This window comes from Aythya ferina (assembly GCF_964211825.1).
Source record: "Aythya ferina genome assembly, chromosome: 10".
Lineage (NCBI taxonomy): Eukaryota > Metazoa > Chordata > Aves > Anseriformes > Anatidae > Aythya > Aythya ferina.
The window spans coordinates 267,823-295,207 of NC_140306.1; the positions used below are offsets into that span (position 1 = coordinate 267,823).

The following is a 27,385-nucleotide window of genomic DNA, read 5'->3' on the forward strand; positions in this document are numbered from 1 at the left end:
ACATGCAGATTCCCCTACCACTGCTTCTCCTTCCGAACAGTACCCAGCTAAGAAGCTCCATGTGGGCTGCAGCTTGTTTTTGTACACTCGTGGAACTGCAAGCTAACATGAGTATGGCTCAGACACAATCTGAGCAAGACTTGGTATTCGTCTAAATGTTATGAATATACTGCTGCCTCTTCCATTTCCAAGAGCAAAAAAAATCGTCACTCTTGACATTACGTGTTGGACTGCTTTTTCACAGTGGTACCTTGACTGTTAAACACGCGTTCTCTGGTGGTCTTCGTGCCGCCTTTGCCATGTAACTTCTGAAGCAGTCCTCTTTGAAGAGAACGTATATGCTAAGTGACTTTTGAATGGCTAACAGGCAAATCCACCGCAGCATTGCTGTTAGTGGTAATGCAGTCGATTGAAACAGCCCAGAGCTTTGAAAGAGAAAAGGTCTTGCATGGGTCACATGTGATCCCTATCTGCAGCGTGGAGTACAGTGACATTCAGATACAGGACTTTTTCTTTTCTTCCTTTTAGCCTATAAATAGAGGATTTTTTTTTAGCAGGGGAAAATGAGACCAGGGCACCCACCTATACACTGATAGCTACGCTTGCTATTACAGTTTCCAGAAAATTCCTTGTAGCATTAATGTGTCTTACTGCTAGGTAAGGTTGGTGGTTTTCTTCCTGCCCTGTGTTATGTCTCACCTTCTGTTTCTCTTTCCCTATCCCTCTCTGCTGAAAGTTAATTGTAGGTGGACACATCCTGTTTAAAAAGAAAACAAGAAATGTAGTTGGAACAGGAGGAATAATAATAATTTAAATCATGCTGATTTTTAACATAACCAAATGCATGCTTAAGGCCATTCTTTTAATGTATCTTGACACTGAGAATAGCAAAACATAAACTTCAGGATGCACCCCCTCTGTATGTTGTTATCCTAACTCTTGGATTGTTGGAAGCAATGTGGAACCATGGAGATCTGAGCTAATCTACAGTAATTTGAAAGTAATTAATTGTTTATTTATGCTTGAGTATGCTTATTTAGCACTTGTATTGAAATTCTCTGAGCTCTTCTTCCCACAAAAGAGAAAGTAGGATATTAAGTACTCTAGCCTGTAACAAGGAAAAAGAGTTGATAAATGGACTTCCAAATGCATGCTTTGTCTAGCCCTTTGGTCCATACCAAGGAAAGTCATGATGTGGTAGTATCTGGGCAATTTAGACTAAAGATAGATAATTCAGGACTGTATTACTGTGCTTAATATTCATAAAATTCAATATATACTTCACTGATGTTTACACATGCAAAAAAAAAAAATAAATCTCCTCTTTGAAATTCTGCAGTATTAGAGTAGCCAAACCAAGAGCACAAACAGTGGCTCCCCAAAAATTTTTAACAAAAGTTTTTTGGGTATCCCAAACATTGAACCTAAGATAATAGACGTACAGATCATCTCATTTCCTCACTGAACGTGGAACTTGGTATTGCTGCTTCAAAGTGTAGAAAAGGGACCTTACTCCAGGTGGCACTGGAGAGTCTTTAGTTAAACTTTGAAATTTATTCTTTCAGAATCCTTTTGTCTGGCAAAATAATTATACCTTGAGTAAGAAAAATTACAGTTCAAAGGGTGAAATTGTTGTGGATTCATACATGGTATGAGTGTAAAAACCAATGGGCAGCCATTTGCAGGCACACCCACCTTGCCTTTCTCCAGTAACCACGCTGTGGTAGGTTCATGCTACAAATAATTCTCTGCAGTGTTTGTTTCCTTGCTATCTAAAGACATGACCTCAGTTAGCATGAATTTGCACCTGAAGAATACACTTTAAATGTCATGAAGTAGCTGTCTGTGGCAGTTCCTTGGAATGGATCAACTCCTGTTCCTGTTGCTACAGTCCTTTGCACTTCAAGTCCTCTACTGACTGCAGAGAGAGCTATTGTAACGCAATGTCCTCATCGTCTGAGCTGGAAATCTTCCCTCCCTCATGCCTCAGAAAACACTGGATGTGTCAGGCAAGAGAGACTGAATAAGAATTCTCAATTGTCCACCACCATAGCATGCTTTCATAACTGTAGCAGTCTGCTTCCCTTCTCTCGCTGTTTTGGTGTTTTTCTCTGTGGCTGTTGGACTCAGCTGCCTTCCAGAGGGTGGTTAATGAGACAGATTATCATCCTAATGTATTTTGGAGAGGTGTAGTAATTTCCTTATTTTTCTTCATCACCTCCAGCCCAAACGCTCTTTCTGCCTTCTCTCTCCCATAGCAATACTTTGAGGAGGTATTGTTCCTTTTCTGGTACTATTTGATTACATATTCCAGGTAGTATTTAACAGAGCCTTGTGCCATTTAGACCAGTATTTCGTCTTCCAGTTCTATTGCTTTCTTATTTTGCAGTAATAAAGCTTATCTGAAATGTTTAAAGAGAGAGAGATTTTAAAAATTAGAAAGTTCAAAATTAGAATTGTTAACAAACTGAGTGAGAAGAACATTAGTCTCTTCTGCTGTTCTGGTACAAATAGAGCAGACTTGTATCTTGTTATGTTTGTCTTCAGTCATTACTATAATCTATTTAGGGAAAGGGTTATAACTCCTGTGCTAGCTTGGGATGATTCACTGATCTGGCATTTAATTTAAAAAGACAAACACATTTTTGGATGCTCCAGCGTATGGTGTTGTGCACAATCTCCTGCCAATGTCTAGTTCAGTCTATGCCTGTGCTGCATGCCACACTTGTGTGTAGTGGAAGTAGAAGCCCATGCAAACTTGCCTTGGTTGGACAGCTTCACACGAGTGAGTGAAATGATTATATCAATTTTGAAGTGCAAAGCTTGATATGAAAACCTGACTTTAAAGTAAAGTATTTTTTGTTCTGCTGTGTTTCCCTAGTAGCCCTTCAGGAGTAGATGCATTGTCGTACTCTGAGTGTTGCTGGTACTCAGGCTGATCGTTGAGTTGCTGGATGGCGTGAGCTTGTTTTTTGTTGGGTTGGTTTGTTTGTTTTGTTTTTAAACCTTCTGTGTTAGCTAGGTTAAAATGTGTATATATACTGGTGAAAATATGGTAGTGGGATGCGTTTTAATGCCTCTCTGTTTTTAACTAAAGAAGCTTTTGCATTCAGTTACTGTGGACAATTTGTAAGCTGTTTTTTTGCTGACATTGATCATCTGCATCCCTGTTGCTCACTGAGTTACTTGTGTAATCCGCCCTGCTGTCTGGATGCTCGCAGAACTGGGATCAGGTTCTTGCTGACAGCTGTTCAGGATTGGATTACCAAGGAGATCATGTGCCCTGGTGGGGATAGGGGAGCTTGGCTCTCTGTGCTCCTGTAGGGGCAGCCTCGCAGCTCGTGCTGGTTCTCACAGGACCTGGCTACTTGGTTTTGGAAGGAAAATGGCTCTCCTGCTGGTAAAGGACAGAAAATGTAAGGCTGGGGGAAAACTGGGGAGAAGAGACAGACGAAGGTGCCAGCTCATCCACACACATGCAGTCTAGGTGTAGAAATCAAGACGCTCTGACCAGCCTGGCATATGATGGACAATTAGTGGAATTGTGCAGCTTTACATGACCAGTGCTTTATTTGGCACGCTTTTATTTTGCTGACTCAGGTGCATTAAACTGGATTGTTCAGGCTGTTACGTAGTTTCTAGATAACATCTTCATGAATTCTTGTCATATGTTATCTCATGTACAATTTCTATTACTCTTGAACGTTTCTCAAGGGTCATTCTGCTGTTACCTGCTCGTTGCCTGGCCCTTCATTATCAAGTTTTATTGATAGTATTTGTTTCAAGATGTCTTGTTGATCTGACCTTCTAAAATGTGACCTTTGTCCTTTTTTTAATTATTTATTAATGCTCTATAATTAACCATTTAGGCAAGGTAAGAGGAAATTTTACACATCATTTAACTTCAAAATTTGGAGCGAAAAAGTGTTTAAAATGCTAAGATTTGTTTCAGGTTGTATATGCATACTCTGTATCCTGAAGACGTAAGTTCGGGCGGTTCAGTTCTGCCAGTCAGTGCAAGAACCTGATCCGAGGTCTGTGACCTTCTCAGGGCCTCTCCTGTCAGGACATCTCCCGGATCAATGCCCTGTGCTGTGTGTGGAAGGGGAGGACGATTCCCAGTGTGAGGACAGAGCAGCAGGTTCTCTGCACCGGAGTGACGTGAAGGCAGCATTTAGCTGTAACGCTGCCGTTTGGGACTGCCCGGCCTGCAGAAGAGGAGGCTCAGGGAAGGCTCCTCCGTGTCTGTGAACGCCTGGAGGGAGCCTGGCTGCGCTCGGCGGTGCCTGGCGCCCAGGCAAGGGGCAGTGGGCACAGCCTGGAGCACCAGAGGCTCCACCTGAGCACCAGGAGGCACCGCTGGGCTGGTTGGGAGCCGGAGCCCTGGCACGGGCTGCCCAGAGGCTGCGGGGTCTCCTCCTTGGGAGTCTGAAGTAGCCGCGTGACGTGGGCCTGGGCACCTTGCTTGGGGTGGCCATGGTGGGGCAGGGGGAGACCAGAGGGACCCAGAGGTCCCTGCCCACCTCCGCCTGTCTGGGACTTGGTGATTTGCCACCTGAGCAGTCATTTAATATCTCCTCCAGAGACAAGGTGGGATCACAGGTGAGATGATAGCTATTCCATACCACTGAAATACTGCCATACAATTGAATGTCACAAGCAGCTCCACAAGGAGCTGGTTCGCACTGCCTCCCATCTGATGTCACTTTACAACAGATTCCTCAGTTCGGTAAGATTGTTTCCTTCACAGTAAATTATGCTGTGTAGACATTATTTGTGCAAGGTCAGAATAATTTCTTGTTGGCAAATGATGATCTGGTGGCCTGATTCATTTGGCAGTAGATCCAAAACTATGTATACTAAAGATTTTTAAAAGCATTCCAAAAGTTACAGAATTGCAGAATCATTGAAGTTGGAAGGGACCTCTGGAAGCTGTTTAGTCCCAAAGCCAGAGCAGCTAAAGCAGGTTGTCCACAACAGCATCCAGCTGGGTGTTGACTGTAAAATACAAGCAGTGTGCATGAAATGCAGGGTCTATGTGACTCTGAAAACATTGCATTTTACATGTTGCTCTTAAAGCTATTTTTCATATAAAAATGCTCTTAAAACTGTATTTTTATATAAAATATGATATGTATATTTTATATAAAAATATGTATTTTTAATATATATAGATATATTTTAATGTCATTGTACATCAGCTACTAGTTGTCACTCTGTCTAGCCACATTTTTCAGGTTAACGAGGATTACCAGTCTAGAATTTCTTCTGCTTCCTTCTGGGTAAACCTGATTTCTAGATCAAACCACTGGTCTGTTCCAGGAGGTAATTACCTGAAAGATTAAATAGCTTGTGTGTAGTGAATGGTATTGATACCTTGGCAGCCTTGGTAGTGTTTCAGCTAGAGGCTTGCTGCACAGTACTATAAACTTTTTTTTCTATTTAATTGCTGAAGATTAACAAACAGTGTTTATATCACATCATATAGAAAGGACATTAAATTACATTAGGTATTTTGTTATGCCATGGAGAAGCAACTCTTAATTATTGAAGTAGCTGTGTAGATATTTTGACTGAAACTCCATCTGTCAATGTAGAAGAAATTACTTGTATTTTTAACAACGAGGCACTCTTCTGCAATTATTCTGCAGAGTTGCTTCTGAGATGGTATTTTCATGCACTACTTCTGACTGTCTTCTGGGTGAGGTTTGTGTGATCTTCTGTGTATACTGTTTGTTGTCTTACAACAAAGCTGAGCTGTCTTCAGTTAATCAGTGACAGTTTTCATTAAAAATGTGTGGAAAAAACTCCACTTGGGAAGCAGAAAACATCTAGGTGCTTTCAGAAAACTTTTATTGTCTACTTTGAGGCAAGGTTTTTAAGTAAGTAGAGTTGTTAAGCAGTTAGAGTTGGTACAATTAGTAGGCTGGACTCAGAGTCCTGCTCTTTGGTACATTGCTGCTTTGTTGTACACTGCTGTTCTGTTTGTTTGAGGCTCCTTTTCATAGATGGATGCCTCAGTTTATACAGCTGGAAAGTGGATTTAGTGCTTTTGCTGGAATTTGCTGTGCAACTTTGACTCCTCTTTTAACTCCCAAGCATTAGTCAAAATAAGCTGGGTTAATGAAAAATGCTCTGCTTTCACTGTTTAGTTAACCAACATAATTTTACTGAAAAATCAGTGAGTGACTCTGGAAGTGGCTGTGAGCAAAATAAACTAATTCCCATATTAGCAAATTTTGCTTTGGTTAGCTTTGGCTGATTTGGGCATTTTTGGTGTTGAGTTTTTTTGTTAGTTTTGTTTTGTTTTTGTTTGGTTCACTGTTGTCATTTTGTTTTCTTTTTCCTTTTCTTTTTTCATAGCACTGCTGTGCAGCCACAAAACCTTTGACTCCCAAAGCATGTGCTGAGGGCATTTGTGCGCGTATGCAGCAGCCAGGGCGGGCCGAGCAGGGCGTGAGTGCCAGCAGGCAGTGCTTGCAGCCGTCTGGCTGGCCTTGCGGTGCTCTGGTGCAACTCCGTGCAGCTGCTAGTGCTGCTCAGCCAACTGTTTGGAGCAGTAGCCTTACCTGTGGAGGTTGTTATGGCCCAGGTGTGATGTTACCTCATCTGTCTGGGCAGTCATCAATGCCAAATGCTAGGTAGAGCCTCTACTGTAAAATGAGAGTAACAATGAACTAATGTGTGTTGGGATCAGTGCACTAATACAGGAAACCTTAGAAATGTACCAATCTGAGGTATACCAAAGCTTCCATAATTCATTGTTACAGATTATCAGAACATGCTTTAATTTTACTCAGACTGAGACAACTGGAACTTTGATCTATTTTTCTTTTTTAATGAAGCACTGGAAAGGACTCTTCTTAAAGCACATTGAGGGAAAGGAATAATGTGATAATTCTGGAGTATTACAGAATTATCATCATCAATCCCACTGCAGTGGCTGCTGCAAAGGTTCACACTCTTGGCCTGAATTTAGAGCATGCCAGTTCTAAAACTATGCGCTCGCTGAGCGAGAAGATCGGATGAGATTCCCTTTTAAAATGACTGCAGTTACTTATCTGTTGGCAGGAAATGCTGTAAGAAAAAAGGCGTGCTCACTGGCTAAACTTGAAATGTGTTTATCTCCCAAAATTGTAAACCCAAGTGATGTAACCCTTAAGTCAAAAAAAAGGCAAGCTTCTTTTCTGACATTGAGGGTGGGGTGGAAGGAGGAACACTACACTCATTTTTAAGACCATTTTTTGTTGCTATCAATTTTTAAAAATACTTCTGCAGTTCTTGCATCTCTTTCTTTTTTCTTGCACCTGTGTCATTTTCCTCTCCTTAAACAAGGGCCCTTACTCATGCTACTTTTTGCAGGGCTGTTCAACGAAAGCAGAAATTGGGTTGGTGGGAATAACTGGTGTATTGATGTCTGCGTCTGAGTCCTCATAGGACACTCTTGGAACAGTCTTTAATAGAGCAGACTCTCCTTTAAAATAGGAGCATCATAAACTACTACTAAGTAAATATACTAGAAGTCCTGAGAATATCCTAATGTAGATTATCCATGTTTGTCATCCAAAAAAATGACAAGGGAAGTATACAGTATATCTATTAAATGTAATATCCACCTTTGCTTGCTTTGAATGAATAAGGTACAGACAACCAAGCTCATTAGCAGCCAACATAACCCATGTGAAAACATGCCTGGTGAATAAATTAACATTTCTTAAAAGTAGCTGTCTTTTTAAGGTGATGGTAAATGTTGCAGTCTTACTGCAGAGCAGTAATCTATGGAGGAACTTTGCTCAGTTCTCCTTCCCCAGAAGGATTACTTTTCTTGCTACCTAACTGTCTCCCAAAACATACAGGGTAAGCTTGCTGTGCTTACTCAAAACAAAATAAAAGCCTCATCTTGTTATATTTTCCCCAAAGGGCTCATTCACACTGTCAGAACTGCTTGGGATCTTTCCTTCCCAAGGCGGGAGGAAGGCTCCCGACACGTGTCTCAGAAGTGCTTCACTGCCCGTCCCACCAGGCAAGGACGGAGAGCAGATGTGTGTGTATTTCAGCCATGTTTCCAGTTGCTCAGTTCCTTCTACTTTTTTTTCTGACCATCCCTAACTAATGGGAACTGTGTGGATTGCAGCAGCAGGGTGATAATGTTTCATTTGCCTCTCCTGGGGCCAGGTAAGTCTCAAGGCTTCCACACTGTCTTCAAGCATGCAGGTTCGAATTTGTTATCAATTAGCTCTTTAAATTGCAAAAGGAGCCTGAGCAACCTTGTGTTGCAGGTTTCAGATTTTGAGATTACAACTTGCCCAGAATTCTAGGAAAACTTTAAAATGTTATTAAACCGAGCAGCATTCCTGTTTGAAGGAAGTATAACGCGTTTTTCTGCTCAAGACTACTTTTTTTGTTGTTTTTTAAATTAAACTTCTAAGACCATTGTCAGCTACATGTATTTTCCTTTTTGGTTTTGCTGTTTTTCAGAGAGCAAGACTCACTTCAGATGTGTTCCTGACGGGGTCAGTGGTGAAGTATTTTTAGCAGGCTCAGTAACTCTTCTGCAGTGCATTCATGCCTCACTTGCTTGGAGTTGCTGTTGCTTTCTCAAACATGCATTCAGGGCTTCTGCCAACACACCCAGGGTACTGCTGCTTCATATTACAAGATCCTGCTTTGTCAGGGCAGAATTCAGCCTAGCAGGGCTGGAGCCAGTCTCTGCTAACGTAACTCTGCGGTACAGCATGTTCGGCCGGCGGAGCGGTGCTGGGGTTAGACTGCATGCTTCCTTCGCTTCGCACCCAGCATGGAGGGCTCGCTGCCTGCCTCAGAAAGAGTACGTCTTGGGGCTTTCCTCCTTTCTGGGGTGTTGGTGGTGTTAGAGCTGTGAATATGGCTAGTTTGGTAGGTAGAGCCCTGGGTCATCAGTGAGTGCCTACGTTCAGCGTTTTTGTTAGTTGCTGCTGCTGGAGTTTGCTTTTTAAAATTCAGTTCACTAGCTGCTGACTGTTGCAACACTGGAGGAATGAAATCAAGTGTCTTCTGTCTGTCCTCTTGTGATACTGTATTAATTTTTTTTCTCTGCTGTTGCTCTGTAGTAAACAATGTTTGCTTCCTAGCTTAGGCTCGGTATTAAAACAAGGAAAACCGTTTGCACTGCTGATGTGCTGTTTAAATATTTGTTCTGTTCTTACTGGGTGGGTGAAGATTTCATGGTGGCAGATTCCCCATGAACACAAAGAAGCTGCAGTTTCAATGGTTTCATGATTAGAAGAGATTATTAAGACAAGAAGTCCGTGTCATTTGAGCCTGTGGTTAGAGCTTTTCCAGTTATGGTAAGTGATTTCTTCCAGGGAGCTTTGAGGTCCAGCTTCCTCGTGGTAGTCCTCCGCAAAGCATTCTTGAATTTGTCACAAACAGCACAGCATGCCGAGAATTTGTCAGAGGGTGCAGTGTACGGATTTAATGACCAGTAAGGAAAGTGAAGAGCAGAGGAAATGCATGGCTAAAATCAATTTTTAATATTGTTTAAAATCTTATTAGCATTAAATGATTGTGTTTTATTGTAATATTAAAGCAGTTCTATGAAACTGTTCTTCAAGACAGAAACGCACTCTTTTGAATGTCTGCCTGAGTATCCTAGTTTCACAGAAGATTTTGGTTGATCGTGTAAATCATGTGCTTCAAATCATCTGCTTCATTTAAACAATAATAGCTAATGCCACAATAATTCCTTTGCCTCACAGCAGAAGAAACTTCCTAAATCTTTAGGTCACAGCTAGCATTAGCACTGATTTCTATCTCCCCATCCACGCTGTGGTGCTGTGTCTAGCTAATTTTCTGGTTTTTGTTTGATCTTCTGAATGGGGGCTTTGTTTGAAACCAGTTCTGTTCCGCTTTGCTTTGCAAGCGGCAGGCGGCTGGGGCTGGGGCCGAGGGTACAGCAGGTCCTGGGGCCGAGAGGTGGGGGGAGCACATCAGCGGCGCTCCATAGGAGTGGAAGTGGGAGAATGACACACTGTGTTTGGCCTGTGTCCTCTTGTTCCCAGAGGACAGAGCTGCATTGTTAGGACAAAGAAAAGTGAAAATACTAAAAGCATTTCAACTATTTTCTTTTTACTGGAGAGCTTTTTTTTTTCTGTTGTGCTGAGTTGCTCGCCCAGAATGTAGAGCCAATTCCAAAACTTAAAGGTGAGCTGAAAGTAGGAAGAAAGTCTTGGTTCGTACAATTTTTGCTTTTTTTGCAAGTTACAAGGAATGTTTTTTTATATTTTTATATGAGGTGTTATCAAAGCCAGGCTAAGATGCCCAGAGAACTAGCACAGAAGTGACAACTGAGCTATTTAAAAGGAGAAATTATTTTTAGTCAGTCTGTTTTCAGCCCTATTTTTGTAACATACTCAGTTTTGATGACTAATCTTTGTGGTTTTAAAAATTCAGCTTTCTTGTGTCGTCAGTTTAGCTTCAAGTATCTAGGTCTTCAGTACCTCTCCAACAAAACTGGGAGATCAGAATTTCTGCTATTCATATTGCTATAGTATAAGGGGACGTGGGTTAAAGGGAAGAGTTTATGTAGCGGAAAGGACATGTTCTGCGTGTTCTTTTATACACTGTCAATGGAAAAAATAGCACAGGGCTGCATGTTTTGTTTTGTTTGTTTTTTTTTTTTTAAAGAAAAAACACTTCTCATAGGTCATCTGCAAAAAAGAATTGCATGTTAGTTGTCAAAAACAATTCTGAGTTGTGGGGCTTTCTTTTTTGGTAAAACAGAATAGTGGGATCTGTTTTTATTTTTAATAGTGCTTTGACATTCCACTTTCACCATGGCCACCAAGAATAGTCAGCCCAGAACAGCGACTTATTGTTCAGTATGATCTGTCATTGCTATTCACAGTGCTGCAGCTTCCTCACATTATCCAAGCTATTAAATTAGCTGGGTATTATCACTTGGAAGCTTCAGCATTATCCAGAGAAGATAGCTGTTAAAACAGGGCAAATAGCAGTTCATTTTTACAGAACTAGGGTCGTATCTGGACAATGCAATTGCCAGTCAAATTTGCCTTCCTGTGAAACAAGCTTAAGACCGTAACCCAAATGAAAATTAAATCTTAAAAAAAAAGGCCACACACAAACTAACAATCAAACAATGAGAGGGCAGCAGGGGAAAGGGAAGTTTCAGAGCAACAGAAAAGCCTTGATTTGGTAAGCACACCTCCGCAATGGGAGGTTGATATGTGAGAGCAGAGAATGGAAATTAATCCAGAGCAGAGCGCCTGGAGCCAAGGGCTCTGTCAGGAGGCAGAACAGGATGCGTGCTGGAGAAGGGCCGGGGCCATGGGGATGGGGCTTAGGGCTGCCTGGCGAGCTCCTGTCTGCTCTGCTTCCTGGAGGGTCATCGCACTGAGGGTGCTCACTCATGCTCTGAGCTGGGATTTAGCAAACAGGCAGAAGTGCAGAGGTTCATGGGGGAAGCAGAGCACAGGTCAAGCTTTCCTCATGAGCAAAACGGAGACGAAGATAAAGCCTCTCAATGAGGAGGCAGTCTAGGGTGTTCAAGGGACGTTCCCATGATTTTTGACTGTCAGGTAGGGGTGTGAAGGGTAAAGGAAGGGGTGCTCCAAGGCTAATACTAGATAAGAGAGCTTCTGGAGGAAGAGTGTTTTGTAAAAGGACAGATTTAGAAATAATACGTTCTTAGGGTGTCTAAATGCATTAAGCAACACTGAAAGTCATTGCTACCAATAGGAGTAATGTGGCTCTCAAAGCAACGAAAAAAGGTTAAATACAGCAGTATCTTGCTGAGCAGTCCACAGTATTAAAAGATTTTTAATCAAATATATTAAAGAGAACTGCAAAAGCTAATGCTTCCTGCTTTATCAAGAACTCAATTCCAGAGATACCATCAATTTGGCAATTTCTTCTCCATCAATAATGTATAGCTTTGGATTTAAGGTCATGTACACTATAAGCTACAGACCAGTGTTTATTTGGAAAGTAAGGGGATGCTAATTTGGGGAAGACTGATGGAGAAGACAAAAATAACTTGGAAATAATCAAACACAAATGCTAGTTTCTGTGATAGCCAATTGCCTTTGTAGTCTGTGGGAAGGGATAAAATTTCCTACCTTCTGTCAGTGAATTAAGCTAGAACACATCTTGAGAACATTTGATCATTAGATGGCTCTCTGCCCACATAATGTGGTCCAGTGTGATGTAGTTTCATAAAGCTTTGGATAGGATTACCATGAGCAAAGTTTATCAGCACTCATGACGGTTGGATCAATCAATGTTGTTGTTCAAATTATTATTTTGTTTCTTAAAAAGAGGGATAAAATAGGGATTCTTGTGTGCTGGTCACTGACTTTAGCAGCCTCTTGCACATTACGAACCCAGAGCATACGTAGAACAGAGTCCACATTTTATTCAATACTTGCTCTGAAACCTACAAGAGCAACAATATTTTCTTTTGTTTGCATTTGTTTGTGCAATCAGTGGCCCTGTTCATAGTTTGTATTCACATCTTGGTTTTGTGTTCTGGAGTAAGGGAGCCTTCTATACAATGTATTGACATCTTATTTGTGGCGTGTAGGGAATCTGCTTTCTTTACAACCAATCTGCTGTGACATCAGTTCTGACTACGTAACTAATCAAGAGTTTACTTCATAAATCATATTATGCAAACCTGAAAGATGGGCATGCTGATACCGGTGAACTACATCAGCTTTTCTGCCATGAGGATTTTTGTAGAAGTATTACAAGTTCCGAATACCTCAGTAGTTCCAGATTTTCACTTACACCTTGACTTTGGTCTACTTGCATGGCAGAAGAGCATTCAGAAACAAACCACCACTAACAACAACAAAGGAAGAAGTACATCTACAAATGACCGTGGACATTAAGCTCCTTTAGAAATTGTGAAATGGGTTCTGATGTTTCTGATGAGAAATATCAAATTAAATGTATGTAAACCATTTTAATGAATGTCAGACCCTCAGATCTGTTATTGAGTTAACAATTTATCCTATGTCAGCTGAAGTGCAGCAACCCGTTGTGTCATGTGCTTTACATGAAGTTTATTGCAAGTTGGGAACAAAATGTATCATACTAAATCATGGTCTATGGCCTTTCAGTTCCGGCAAATGCATTTTGCCTCGCCATTGCAGGGGCTTAGGCAAGTCATGTTTTTAAATACTGTGACTAACATAGAGCAACTTGGTGCATCACCTCAGTCCCCTGTTGACACTTTAAAGGAAATCAGGTCTCTGAATGCTAAAAGCTAAAACACCAAGACACCGCAAGTTGAGAAGGTGGGTTTTGGTTTGTGTGGGCTTTTTTTTCCCTGTGATCTTACTAAGGTGTGAGAGTGTGAGCTTTGCATGTCCAAATATCTTTCACAGTGTGATGACTGGAAATCATAATTCTGATACATAGATATCCAACATATATGGGTAATCTGACAAGTAAAATTTGCTTGAAGGGAAGTGAAAGCAGTTTGAACCACAGCTGAGAAATGGGTTTTGAGGGGTGGGTGTGTTCTGTATCAGTTAGGCTTACACTGGGCGCTGTGGTGGTGTACACGCCAGCAGTATTGAGAAACGAAACACCAAGCCTACTTGGAATTTTTCCATTTCATCACTGTGCAGTTTTTAGATTGCAGCTTTATTGGTAAACTTAATCCTTTATACAGACTGGGCAATTTGCCTTGAATATGGTTTCTGCTGAACCACAGTGATGTTGCATAGTATGCTAAAAGTCTTTATATTTTACCATGTTGGGAAGAAGTAAAATATGTTTATATGCAGATTCCTAACTGGTTAAACATTTCATTGCCTATTTAAAAAAAAAAAAAAAAGAGAGAGAGAGAAAAAAAGACGACGACTAAAACAGTTTATACCCAATTTGAAAATGGGTCATGGTTTTTATTACATTTGTAGGCTCTAAAATATATCAAAAAATGAAATTGGACTCTTAATGCTCAAATTTTATATTTGGTGTCATTTGAGGAAAAACAGAGCTGTGAGTAGATAAGCACTGAATTGTTCTGGATACAGTGGTGGCTCTAATGTGGCTCATGGGACTCTAGTGGCAGCCTGTTGTAGTTTTGTGGGATGGGATAGTAGCATAAGGTGCCCTCAAAATTAAGTGCTGTTTTTTGTAAGCAGCCGGGTGCTTCAAGTGTTGGTTGGCAATGGTGGGTCTGCTCAGGCTGGACTTCAGAAGCTCAATGTGTCTTCCCGCTTCCCTTTCCATTCACCAGAATCATCAGAAGGTGCCCCAAAGTTTGGAATTGATTGCAGGTAGGGATCAGAAAGATCTCTGTGCTCCTCCATCTGCAGTTTCAACCTGCAAGGACAGCCTGGAGGCAGGAAGGTGGACCTGGAAGGTGAGAAAGGGGGTCCCTCACTGTGCAAAACAGGATGGCACTGTGCTTAGTGGGGCATGTCACCTCCTCACCAGGTGTCCCTCTGTGGGCTGTCGGCACTGGGGCAGGCACAGTGGTGGGACATACAGGAATGCTGGCAGCCGTCCCCGGTGGGTCTCCAGGCCAGGCAGGGCCATCCCTGAGCTGTCCCTGGGCCAGGTTTGCCACCGGGTTCCTAGGCCAGGCTCTGGAAGCTTCTCTGGCGGTTGGGGCGAGGGGTCGGGAGCCACCGGCCATGCACTGCCCCAGGCTCACCCAGAGCATACCTGCTGTGTGCGCCGCCTCAGCTCTGGAGAAATCAGAGGTAGCCTACGTAAAGGTCTGGGTACTCTGGGAAGTGGCATGAAGGACTCCTGAGTGTGCTGGAGACCTGCTGGAGTAATGTCAGAGGGGAGCCTTGGGCAAAGGCTGTCCAGCAGACCCCCAGGGGTCAGTGTGACTCCAGATGTTTTTGTCAGGGAACTGTTTAGCTTTCTACACGTGGGACCTCAGGAGCACACCAGCAGGCATGTGAGTGTGGGCAAGAGGGGAACAGACAGCCTGCAGTTAAACAGGATCTGGGTCCCCTGACGGTGTGGATACACCAAAAAGGATGGATGATGAGTTTCTCATGAGGAAGAAAAAAGCAGGTCAGTTATTTCCATTCAAGAGTAGCAAAATTCTGACTCAGTCTTACACCCCCAAGCTAGAATTTTCTTTTGCATCAAGATCACATTCGCTTTAGTGGGATTTAATGCAGTTTTGCATGTACATTTATGCACGTCCTTTGGACTGAAGTCTTTGAAGTCGCACTTTAAATTTGAAAGTGGAGCTTAATCGGCACTAACAGGTTTGTTTAAAGTGAGGTTTCGGGTTATCACATGAACAGCTGGAATAGACAAGCTCAGCAAGAACAGCAAAAGCTTTTTCAGTCTCCAGACTAGGATGTGAATACTGAGAAGCCCTGTTCTGAACTGTTGTCATCATTTTAAGTGTGTGTGTCTAGCAGCAATGTGGCAGGCAGCAATTTGAGTTCAGTTATCAATACTGTTGGAAAGTTCATTTGATGCAGCAGTAATCAGTATTCTTTGTAAGATGTCCTTAATGTTGATAGTCTCCTAAAGGACGATCTGCCTTTTCATACATAAGTTTAAACTCTAACCTGGTTCATGGAGCCATCTACTGGCTAACAACAGCTCTGACTGTAGATTGTCGTTTGGCAGTACTTTAGTTTTCAGCTGCATCAGTACAGGCTGCTTTGGTCTCTTCCTTGAGATTCAGTATTGGTATTGTGTGATAAACTAGTTATAAAAACATAATCAAAGCTGTTGCACTTATATCAGTGCTATAGGATGTGCTACAGTATTTGTGGACTACCTTTCTCCAGCCTTCATTTTTTTAGTATTAAGCACTAGTAGAAACGTTTTAATGCCTTCTGAAAAAGGTATGTGGGAAAGGTAAGGGCTGTTCTTCCTATGATGATTAACACTGGGGCAAGAAGCTGCAAACAGTAGAAAGGTAAGCGAGTCCAATGTAGAGCACAGTTTGAATGAAATAATGAAATCTACAAAAGGCAGATAAGTTCAATACTAATTTTATCCCAGTTGGTATTTTCAGCGGAAGTGATCTCCAGTTCTGTGCAGTGACTTTGAAGCCTACAAATTTAAATGAGAAGGTAAATGTTAAATAATGATTAGCTTAGAGTGCTTCTGATCCAAACGGTACCTTATACCACTAGGTTATTGCAGCTTTTATAATCACACCTGGTTTTGTAATTTGTATATGCCAACAAGAATGCTAAGGTGGCTTTAGCCCTTGTGCCTGGGTAGTAAGCATGGGAACAGCCTGTCAGCTTTCAGTTCTTGTGGGGTTATTATGGATCAAGCCAAGATAGCTGTGATTAGGTCTTCTTGCAGCAGTGCAGAAACTTAATAATCACTTCATAATTAACCAGAAAACCTTACGCAATATTCCTCATATCACTGAGATTGTTGACCTGGGAGTAGGGTTTGACTATTAACTCTTCAGTGGTTATATAAAGCTCTGATTAATACTGGTGAATTTTGTGGCATTGAATTTTCAGTAATTTATGTTCATTCTAAGGCTTTATGGTAGCAAGCTATTATTTTTTTTTCACCTGTTTACTTATGTGAAATATTGTACGTTGATTTACTGTGTAGATATTCTTACATCCTGCTAGCATTATTACTGTGTTGCCCTGTTTAGGAGTTCTGTAGAAATTTAGTGAAACTATGAATTCATACTTAATTATAACTAATTTCTGTATCTGAACAAAATGTAGAAGTGAACATCCAATTATCTGAGGACTATTAAATATTTAATAACCCATTTTGCTGAAATGGATAAAAAGATTTGAGTAAGTATTTAGATAAAGTTATTTGAAACTCCACTTGTTCCTTCTGAAGTCCTACTTGCCAAAGTCTGATTTCATAGCTCTTAACCTGCATTGAACAGTGGAATATATCAATAACTCCTATCAAGAGAGAGACTCATTGTTCAGCTTGAAGTCCTTACAAACTTGTCAGCAGCTGCAAAACGGGCACAAAACCTAGACTGAAGTGGCTTGTGAGGTGATATTTTCAGTCAGTAATAGGCTTCCTGAAATCTTTACCTTTGATGAAGGCTCAGTGCTTTAGTAACTGCGATGGCAAATATTAGGTGACATGCCCCATTTTAAACCTGCACCACAAACTCTAGTATTATGATGTTGTGTTATTTTACACTAAAGATACCTTTTATTTTTCCAACAAATACTGTTTTGAAGAAGGGGAATACCTACACTGTAGTCCTTATGCAAGCAGTAATTGTAGCTTTGTAGAACATAAGGGAGAAAGGTTTCCTTTACTGAGAGACAATATCTATATGTGGGTTCAAAGTTTGGCTCAGCATGGGAAATTAGGTCCCTTTCCTTCCTATTTTTCCTTCCTCTACCTTGTTTTATCCAGCTGGTAACTCCAATGCATCTTTACCCCTTTGTACAAGGAAAATTGTACTCAGAAAACCAGAACCTACAAATAAGCAATGATGCAACCCCAGCAGTCCTAGCCACTGTAGAGGCTATAAGATAGGAAAACTTCACTGTTCATCACTGTGTCACACAGCACTTCATAAACTAAGTTGGAACATTTTTAAGAGCTGAGCCATGTGTCTATTGTAGCTTCCTGCCAAGCTAAGGATCCCATGTACCCTGACTTACAAAAAGCCACAAACTGAACCATTCTTCAGGAACAGAGCTAATGAAAAGAGAGCAATTACAATTTTTGATGATGGATTCAAGTGCCACACCAAGAATAAGGTTTGCAATGTTAGTAAGAGATGAAAGAGAGTTCCTCAGATCGCTATTTCTAGGGAGCCCATGTTTCGGTTAGGGAGTTAACTGCTGGAACATCTTCCTGTCTGCTGTCTATTTAAACAGTCTTTTGGAGCTGTAGTTATGTTTAAATACACTGTAAAGCAGATGTCTTGTACTTTTATAAATGTACAGTGATTTTTGGATTTATGTAGAAGGGATTTCCTAGTTTAGTTAGAAGAAAGCCTCTTACTTTTCAAGCAGATCAGGAGAATTGTGAATTCTTCAGGACTTCAGAAAGAAAACGTTCTTTCTGAAAATAAATTCCCCTACGTTGTGTGTGCAGGCACAGTTGAAATCTGGCAATGTTTGCCAATTTTGAAGAGCATTGTTTTTAGTCTGTGTGCTAAATCTGTGTGTTAGTTGCGGACACATACCTCTTGTTTTGAACTGACAGAAAAGCCACACTAAATAATACAGATAATTAATTTGAAAAACACAACAAAGTTTGTGGTCATTTTACTATTTTTCAATTGCAACTGGATGAAACTAATGTATGCACTATACAGTCCAGACATATTCTGGTATCGACTCATGTTATGTTTAGCTTGAATATGAATAAGTATGTACAGTGTACAACCACCAGATTTAGTCAGGCACAAAAAGGAGATGATGAAGAAATCAAGTTAATTAAGAAGAACTATTGTTCCTGCAAGTATCAGGATTTAAGAAAATGATAACCTAAATAAGCATCCATGCACAAACAGCTGGAAGTAATACTTGCTTAAAAAGTGTTGGCTGCTGAGCAAGTCCTTCTGTTTCCTTCAGGTTTTAAAAATCAATTGTGCCCTTGCTTCTCTCCTCCCTTCCTTCCTCCCATACAGGCACTGTGTGCACGCACTCCCCTTCCTTCATTCCTGTGCACTTGTGCACGCACCCCTGCTTTCCGCCCACACCTCTGGGTTTGTTTCTGCCTGCTGGGGGTCACAAATCTTGGCCTGGCCTCTGCAGCCCTTCCCAAGCACCACACTGCATGCTCCCATGTGCCAGGCAATTGTGTAGCTCCTCTTTCCTTGCTGGGGGGGCTGAAGCTTCATCATCCATGTGTGAACAGCTGCCCAATGCTCGCATTTAGCAGAGATATGGTCTTGAAGCTGTTGGGAGTGACAGAAGCAGGTTCTTCAGCTGGCTTTTCCTAATTAAAATTCAGAATTTGTGAGCTTTATGCCTATTAAAGTGGCTCTTTTGAGACCAGTCAGGGGTGGATTTTTTTCCCTAACACAACTCAGTTCTCCCTCTTTATGATTATACTTTGAACTGTGAAAAATTTCCAGATGCATACAGACAGAAGTTGTATCATAGCAGTGCTTACATACCTGGAAGTTGAATTTCTAGTAGTCTAGCCCCATCTTTAATCAAATCTGTCTTAGTCATGCAGTTCTGCAGGAGTGTGTTTGCCCCGCTCTTGTGTCTATGTATGGAACTGAAAGACTTCTAACCACAATGTTTGTGATTAGTTCGTCTGCATTGAATGCAGCAGAGATGAAATTACTTGGGCATGAGAGAAGGTGGTCTGAAATTTTTTCATCTGTAACTTGGTCATGTGCTGTCTCCAGAAATCCAGTGTAATATGTGTAATTTGATGTGCTGATACCAACTCCACTTCACCACCTTGTAACTTTTCCTCCCCCTTACCTGTCATCCTTCCTGTGGAGAGCCTGACTCAGAAGGCTCAAAGCAGATCTGGATTTCATGAGCCTTGTATGTACTCAGGAAGTATGAAGGGAGCTGATACCCCAACTCATTCTACTTTTATTGATGTTCTGTGCGCAATGCTAGGTTGGCCTCTTAGTAGCCCTTCCTGAATCATTAAGAAGTAGGATTAATGCAAGTATAAAACCTGTGTCTGAACAAATACTCCAAAAATAGGTTTTAGATTGATGACTAGTTTCAGTACTGGATTTCAAAAATAGAAAAATACAACTATACATTTACTTTGCCATGGATTGCTGAGGCTTCTGATTTGCAGTTGCTGAATGCAGAGCCCACTCTCTGTTTCTCCAACCGTTTCTCTTTGATTTTATGTAACTTAGTATTAAATGGAGTAATCTCCTTTCTCCTGCAGATGAAGGCTGTACCAGGTTAAGCTCTGATAAGGATATGGTTTCAGCAGTAGCAAGCAGGTTTTGAGCATGTGCTTTCTTTTCCCACTTGCCTCATGCCACGTGTCAGTTGGACCTCGTATTCCAGTGTGTTTATATGCAGTGGCCTCAGAGGTGAGCAATGAAGTTTAGTAATCCAAACCATAAAGCTTTACAAACAGCAGTGACTCAAGCCTGATAGTACAAAGATAAATCGTGTAATAAATTAGCAAATTGTGAATCTGATTTTTCTCTTAAACTTGCCCACAGTACTGTGGGCCTGGAGTAATGTGAAGTACTACTCAGCACACCTGATGCATCTGCAGTACTGGCATTCAGCTGCATCTTCTGAAATATTTGGTTTCAGCCCTGAGCGGGTTAATCCTGTTTTTCCCCTGCCCCTGACATTTTGGTTATCTGTGTCCTGCAGCAGGAGCGTTTGTGCAGTTCCAGGAAGTCTCACCAGATAAGCAGCTCCTGAGCCCTCCTGCGCAGCAGGAAGGTGGAGGAGAAGGGAAGGTGGAGGAGAAGGGCAGCAGGTGAGTGGCCACACATCTGCCTGGCTGTGCTGTGCCCCCACAGAGCCTGGTGCGGTTTTTGCAGTGAGACTATCCTGAGTTCCCTGCTGTTTGTGTCTGCTGAGGACTTGGAGCCACATTAGGGATGTCCTCCTAGGGTGCTGGCCTAGTTTTTTTTTGCTAATTGTATTCTGCCTCTGTAGGCTCCTGTGCTCTTTCAAAGATTCTTCCCCCCTGTAACTGCTACTTTTGACCTCATTTTCCCAATTTTACTGTTATAACGTGCTCTTAAATTCTTGCTGTGAGGAGCTTGCTAAAGCTCACTTTCTTATCACTTAGATGGGCACCTCAGGTGTTCACAGATATTTCACATATATGAAATACTCTAGTTTAGGAGGAGAGAGTGGAGGTTATGAAATACTCCAGATTAGGAGGAGGGAGTGGAGGTCACCTTTTCTTCACAGCCTGAGCACCAGCTCAGGGAACAGCACAGGAAGGGTATAGTTGCCAATTGTTTTTTAAATTTTCTTCCAGTTTCTCGCCCTCTTACTTCATATTTTATATTATTTAATATTTGCAACATTCACATTTCACCAGATAGAGCTAGCTTCCATGTTATTTCTTCCCTAATATTCTTGGTTTCAAGCAGTCTTGGAAAGAGTCCTCATCTTGTTACAAGGGTCATATGACCACCTAATCTCCAGGGGTTTTTAAGCCGCATCAAAGCTCATGTGCATTTTTTTTCTTTTTTTTTTTTCTTTTTCTGCCCCTCCTCCCTCCAGTTTTACCAAGTAACTTCAGGAAAGAAATGCTGTAGAAAGCAAATGGGCTACCCTTCATTGCTGCCCCTTTGTGCCAGCACAGTTAGGAAGGACTCACCATCGGAGGCCTAGAGGACGTGTGTGGGGTGAGCGCCCAGAGCAGCGAAGACCTGCAGGCGAGCCTGGGTGCTCAGACCCTCCATCGCCTTCCACCCTAGGGGACGTCCCCTCTGGCAGTTCTCCCTGCTGTCTCTTGAGCTCTGAGTCTTTTTCTGTTCTCATCTTGGACAGTGGAAGCGTTTGTGGCCCCACGCTACGGAAGGGCTTCGTCAGGCCATCTGGTTTCTGCTCTGATAGTCGTCATCTGCTGTGCAAGGCGTGTGGAGAGCCGAGACCCGGCACTCGGCGTGGCCGGCACTAGGGAAGCCTCACAGGAACCATTGCAGCAGTGAGGCTTGCACAGAGCCTGAGTTCTCTGAGTGCTGTTTACATGGAAGAATAGCTTTTGAAGCACTTCTCTGATGTTTCTATTTTTCTGTGAGTATAGAAGTCCGCTTTAAACATCACGGAGCATCAATGCACCATAGCCACGTTTTGGGAGTGTAACAAATATTAATAAGAAAGCATGCGTTCCTCTGAGAAATGAAGCTGATTGCTCTTAACGGAGGTGATATTCAGCTTGGTAGGTTGTGGGTTTTTTTCTTTGTTTTTGTTGTTGCTTTTATTGCTCTGCAAAATTTGTGAAGGCTATCTGATCATCTTAAGTAAAATAATGAGCACATTTGCATGTATTTTCCTGGATTTGTTTGTTGCTTTATGTGGTGAAATGATCTGTCTGAATAGCAATAGAATTCCCATGAATAAAGCTAGGTTTTAACCAACATAAATTGCTTCCTAAATAAGGCTAATTATGTTCTTTGTGCACAAGGAGTTTCACCTCCCTTCCCTTTCACTTTTCTTAGGTGGGATCCACTATTATTAATAAATAAAAGGTCTTAGAAATCTGAAGGTTTCTTGGTATAGATGTTGTTTCTCTAGAGTGAGATCTGCCATGTGGCATCCCCTTGGACGAGGGAATCATGCCTCTTAATTTCTTGTCATGTAGACTGAGGTTCAAAACATACTGCGTGTGCTGAAAAGCTCACGCAAGTGCAGAAATTGTTTTAGTTTCTGTATTTAGCCTGGACAAGCTTTTTAGCTGAGATTTCTCACTAGACTCTTGCAACAGGGTGGGTGCCTTTTGGTCTGGTTCTTTCTTCTGTCTGCCCTGGAGTGCAGCTAGCCATGTCAGGAGTTATCTGGCAGGCTAGAACACGGTGTTGTAAAACTCCTCTATGTCCCCTGGGCAGCTTGTTGATGTCAAAGGTTTTGCAGATGTAGGGTGGGATCTTCATCTGGTGCAGGTAAGTAGCACAAACTTATTTTATGAAAAGCTTTCTTTACAACAGCTTTGCTAGATTGAATTGTGTGCTCTAAAAAAAAGAGCAGTGCTCTTGTGATCAGAGTCTCAATATAATATTCATATAAGGTGAATCAGTTTATAGACACCACCTACCTATTTAAACCTTACTGACGGAGAATTCCTGTATAGAAATATAAATGTCAGCTCTATTAATTTTCCTTTAAAACATCCAGAATTATTTCTGTGTTGGTTTTTTTTCCCAAACATTTTTATGGCAGTACATTGCAGTTTTGAATATATGGTAATATGATAAATTATGTCAGTTTCACCTTCATTCATGTTCAGCATATGCTTCTGCTTTGGTTATTATACTTTAGTTTCTTGGGATGTCTTTACCTAGTGTGCAGACATGCAGAAGAGGGAATGGCTTTGCGGCAGCTTATGTTGTAACGGTGTGTTGCAGCTGCAAGTTAATAGAATTATTATTAAAAAACAAAACAAAACAAAACAAAAAAAAACCCACCATCAAACCCAAACACTTAGATGCCTTTTAGCATCTTTAAGAGTCAAAGGGACAGACAAAAAGGAAAACTGTATCCTGCTTCTATGCTGGCTGCAAACATGCTACGTGTCTAAGGCAGCAGGAAGCTTTTAAAAGTCCATGTTCATTCTGGTTTTGTTGGCTCCCAGTATTTTAGCCTTGGAAACATTGTGCAGGGAGATATTCTGGATTAATCTGAAGATCTCAAGCTTGTACATGTATTATACGCAATTTAGCTTTGAGATCATCTATTTCTATCCTAGGTTAGTAATATTTGCTACAAACAGGAAATATCAGTGAGACAGCAGAGAAGAGCAAGGGGAAAAGAAGCCACAAGGTGAGAATGGCTCTCTTTAAATGTCTGAGGGAGTAGGGCTTGCTGGCAGATGGTGCTCTGGATTAGAGTGCCTGCCCATGCGTCAGGTGGTCACAGGGTGATGTACTTTTGCTTTATATCTTTTAAATATGACAGCAAGACACGTTAAAATACTGTTGCTGGCACAGTTTTGTGCTTGAGTCCTTGCATGACAATTGCTTTCTAATTAGAGTTTCTGCCTCACAGGACATCACACTAATCCTCTGAAAATTTTATTTAGTGATTTTTAAAGAGTAGTGTTTCAATGGTGATATAAATAGAGTGTATACTTTATAGCTGGATTTATGTCTTGTTGTGCATCTTTGAATCTCTATTTTTGATTCTGCTTGAATCTTGCCATGAAGTGCACTACTTTGTGTCTTCAGAGGAACACATATGTCATCTTGATTCTCTTAATTTTCTACTAATTTGTCTGCCTGTTATCCTGTCCAATTTTTTTGGCTCAAATGTGCAGTTCTTTAAAAAAAAAAAAAAAAAAAAAAAAAAAGTCGTGTGTTGGACATGGAATGAAAAGCCCTGTAGCTTTAAATCCAGCAGTCCCAGCCTTTTTTTGCATCTAAAGCAAACACTCCATCTGAAGGAGAGGTGCATAGCTGGCAGTGAGCTCTGAGCATAACTTGATTTGCAACGGCAGCACAGGAGCGCTGTGCACACAGCGATGCTCGTTTTGGCAGCAGCGCTCTGCCTGTCTGAGATGCATGGCGTGGTGCAGGCGGCTGCAGGGCAGCGCCCAGCGCTGGGGCGAGGGCTGCAGCTGGCCATGCGGTGATGTTGATGTGGTGCTGCTGTACCTGCGTATGCTGTGAAAGGGACTTCTGTGAGCCCGTGAAGGTGAGAGGCTCGTGGAGCATCGCTAGGATGGCGTTAGTTATCTTACTTGGCTGTTTTATTTAGATCTTGGGTAGAGCTTGACCTCATTTTGTAGCATTAGTCTTGGAAACGCTGCGTTTTCCTCTAGGCACTGCTGTTGTATTCTGTGGTTGTTTTTATATAGCTTGTCTTCACTTCAGAAGCTGGGAAGTATGAAAAAGACTCCTGTCTGAGCGAGTGTTACGATCTATAAAGAAGATCAAACGTGTTGTTGGTTTTGGGGGTTTTCTGTCTTTGTTTTTTTTTTTTTTTTTTTTTTTTTTTTTTCCTGTTCTGGGGTTTGGTGGTATAATGTAATGAATGATGAAAGAAAAGGCTAGTAAATGCAGCCCAGTGTCAGAGAGATGTCTGAACCAGTAGCTTTTTAAATGCAACGGCTTGTTTTGCTGTTTTAAGTATGCAAAATGTATTTTCAGGAAGTAGTAAGCAAACTGCAGAATCATGATTTACTTCAGGTGGAAAAAAAAAAAAACAAGAGCATATAGCTTCCCATGGAGTCGGTGACCTTCAGAAATGAGTAAGTAGTTTTCTTTGGTCTCAGTTAGCAACCTAGCTCGGCATTGCTGTTTCACAAGCCTGAGTTAACAGTAAGCTTTATTTCCCCCCACATTTATTCAATACTGTAGAGAGACAGTAAGGGCTTTGAGGCTCTGATCTCCAATGCAAAATAGAAGATATTTCTTTTCAAGTTGTTGCAATTAGTTCCCTTGTGCATTGTGCCTCCAATGTTTAGAGAAAAAAGAAATAGAGGATCCAGACATTTTGCTTTTGCTGTAGATCGACATGGGCCTAGGTTTTATCGTCGGCAGAAGACCTGGTAGAGAATCACAGAATCACAGAATTTCTAGGTTTTCTTCAATTCACAGAATCACAGAAATTGCGTAGTGTTACTGTTGTGTTTGAAGTTTGTGTGTCTAATCACATTTGTTTAATAGACTCATTATATTCCTCTGGGAAGATCTGGATCTCCTATACTAGATATTTACTTACTAAATTCATCAGTCTCTATAACAAAAGTGACACACAGGTGGCTCTTGGGAACAGCTCTGTTTAAAAACTCAGAGTTTAAGTGGTTCAGACAGCAGTGAAGACAGAGAACAGTAAGAAAGAAGGGTTTTTATTTGTATTCAACATTCGAGTTTGATAGATCTGTGTACTTTGCATCTTCGTGTGTGTAACATCAGCCTAATGCATCACCTCCTGAGAACTGAAGAAAGAAATAAAAAAAATGGGCTGCTGTATTCTTACTCTCTAAATCAGATGTGGGCAGTTTGCTGTCAGCGTAGTTCATGGATCTTTTGAGGTTGGGTTGTGGAGGTGCTGCTACAGCCAGTAGCGTGTGCTGTCAGCACTAAGACTTGTTTCTAGACGGAGTTTGAGATCAGGAATCTTGGTTTGACGTGAATACTGAAAGCAGCATACTGACTTCAGTATTTGGTTAATACAGTATTCTGTATGGATTTCTAGACAACTACCATGTTGCCGTATTCTCCCGGGTACTCATCATCCCCTCAGTGCAACAGTCTCTGTGTTGTCTCATTGTTTGCCATTTTCCTTCAGATTTCCTCAGGCATGTGTCACAGGTGTGCAGCCAGTCTATTCCTTGTGCTGTACTGACTGCCCTTGTGAATTCGAACAGTCTCATGGGTTTAGCTGGTGCTAATGTAGGAGTGCCATGCAGTGCTTAGAACTAAACAGCAAGCTACATTTGAGCAGGGAAGATACGTTTGAAGCCAACTATTGCACAGCTCTCTAGCAAATGTAGTATTTGCAGATGTGCTATGTGTATGCTACATTAGAAAGGCTTTAAATAAGGGAACAGTATGTCAAATTGTATATAAGAATGACAAAGAAATACACAGGAAATACAAATCTTGATGTTGTAAAATGTTTATCTTTTAGCATAAGCTGTTAATAGATTCAACTTTGAAACATTGCTCCCAGGATGGACTTTGGTTACAGTCACACTCTGTGTTGTACTTGCAGAAAATATCACAATTGAAAAATAAATAAAAACAAGTGAAGTGTAGAAGCATGGTTGTGCTCAGGAACGTGAGCTATTTAAACTAAACACTTAGCAATGACTTGCGTGCTAACTTTCACAAGAAAAATCTCCTGAGAAGGGGGAAATCCTTGTTCTCTCATGTGTGGTCATTCTGTACAGAATGATCACAGAGATGTTTGTTCTCCCAGATTCCAGACCTGTTTTGCCCAGTTGCTTTACAAGACAAATTTAACTTGCAATCTGAAAAATTAAACTCTTTTCTTCACTAATGAATATGTGAGATGCAATGATAATCTGCATTTATCAAATAGCAGCTTGAAGCATGAGGAAAATAAACTGTACTCTCTGGGAAGTGTTAACAATAGTTTTGTCTGTAAGTTAATGAGATGTGATTTGAACATACTGGGGAAAATAGAATAAATTTTAAAAGACAAAAAAAATCCCCAAACAAATAAGCAAAAAGGTCATTTTACATAGTTATTTTCTGATGAAATCTTGTGTAAGCTTGTTTCCAAATCTGCCCTTTCCTCCCAATCCCTATACTTAACTTTTGTTCAGCTTTACCTCATTTCCTATCCTTATTATTGTAACTTCTGGCCTGATTGGCAGGCCCGTCTTGATTAAAAATTTGCAGCTGCTAAAATAAACATCCATTAACATTATTTTAGCCGTATTTTACTGTCATCCTCTTTTGCCTCAAAAATCAAGTTCCTGCAAGCCTTGTGTATTATTCAGTTCCTTCCTATTTTTCTATTCATATTGTTTTATTCGTTCTGTTGGACTCGTCTTATCCATAATGTCATCATCGCTGTCCTGTTTATTCAGCTAGAACTTCTGACGGACTTCTTGACTTCTCTGTAGCTTTGGAAAGACATGACTGAATTGGACCACAAAGCATTACTCTTTTGCATTCAAAAATGTCTTTGCTTAAATTTTTAAAGTTCAAGGTCAAGAAGGTAAGGACTTTGATAACAACTGGATTTTAAAAAGAACTGAAGGAGCCATAGATGTTATCTCTGGGGTCACGTTACGCTGTTGTCATGTTCCCTTCTGTCTTTAGGGTGCAAAT

General features: G+C 41.2%; 1 protein-coding gene and 1 long non-coding RNA gene across 11 annotated transcripts in view; one reads left to right on the forward strand and one right to left on the reverse strand.

The window, feature by feature from the left end:
* Positions 1-27,385, forward strand: part of TMCC1 (transmembrane and coiled-coil domain family 1) — a 132,120-nt gene that overhangs the window by 84,281 nt on the left and 20,454 nt on the right. Inside the window, exons 1-2 of one of the 8 annotated variants that reach the window (XM_084530941.1) lie at positions 20,274-20,382; positions 21,144-21,804. The exons of 2 other annotated variants lie outside the window; for them this stretch is intronic. Coding sequence is in view for 2 of the 6 variants with exons in the window: in XM_084530938.1 (XP_084387064.1) it covers positions 24,210-24,272 (63 nt within the window). In the remaining 4 variants the exon portion in view is untranslated. Of the gene's footprint in view, positions 1-8,603; positions 8,828-20,273; positions 20,383-21,143; positions 21,805-22,815; positions 24,273-27,385 lie in introns of those variants that run through there. 5 more of the 8 variants (XM_084530942.1, XM_084530940.1, XM_084530943.1 and 2 more) reach the window with 5 other exon arrangements.
* On the reverse strand, positions 18,187-20,265 carry LOC311442127. 3 transcript variants are annotated; one of them, XR_014696455.1, is made up of 3 exons: positions 20,155-20,265; positions 19,079-20,038; positions 18,187-18,856 (listed from the first exon to the last, which is right to left on the reverse strand). It is a non-coding gene; the product is annotated as an uncharacterized lncRNA (long non-coding RNA). The 3 variants fall into 3 exon arrangements; XR_014696456.1 differs by having other exon boundaries at positions 19,398-20,257; XR_014696457.1 differs by having other exon boundaries at positions 19,079-20,257.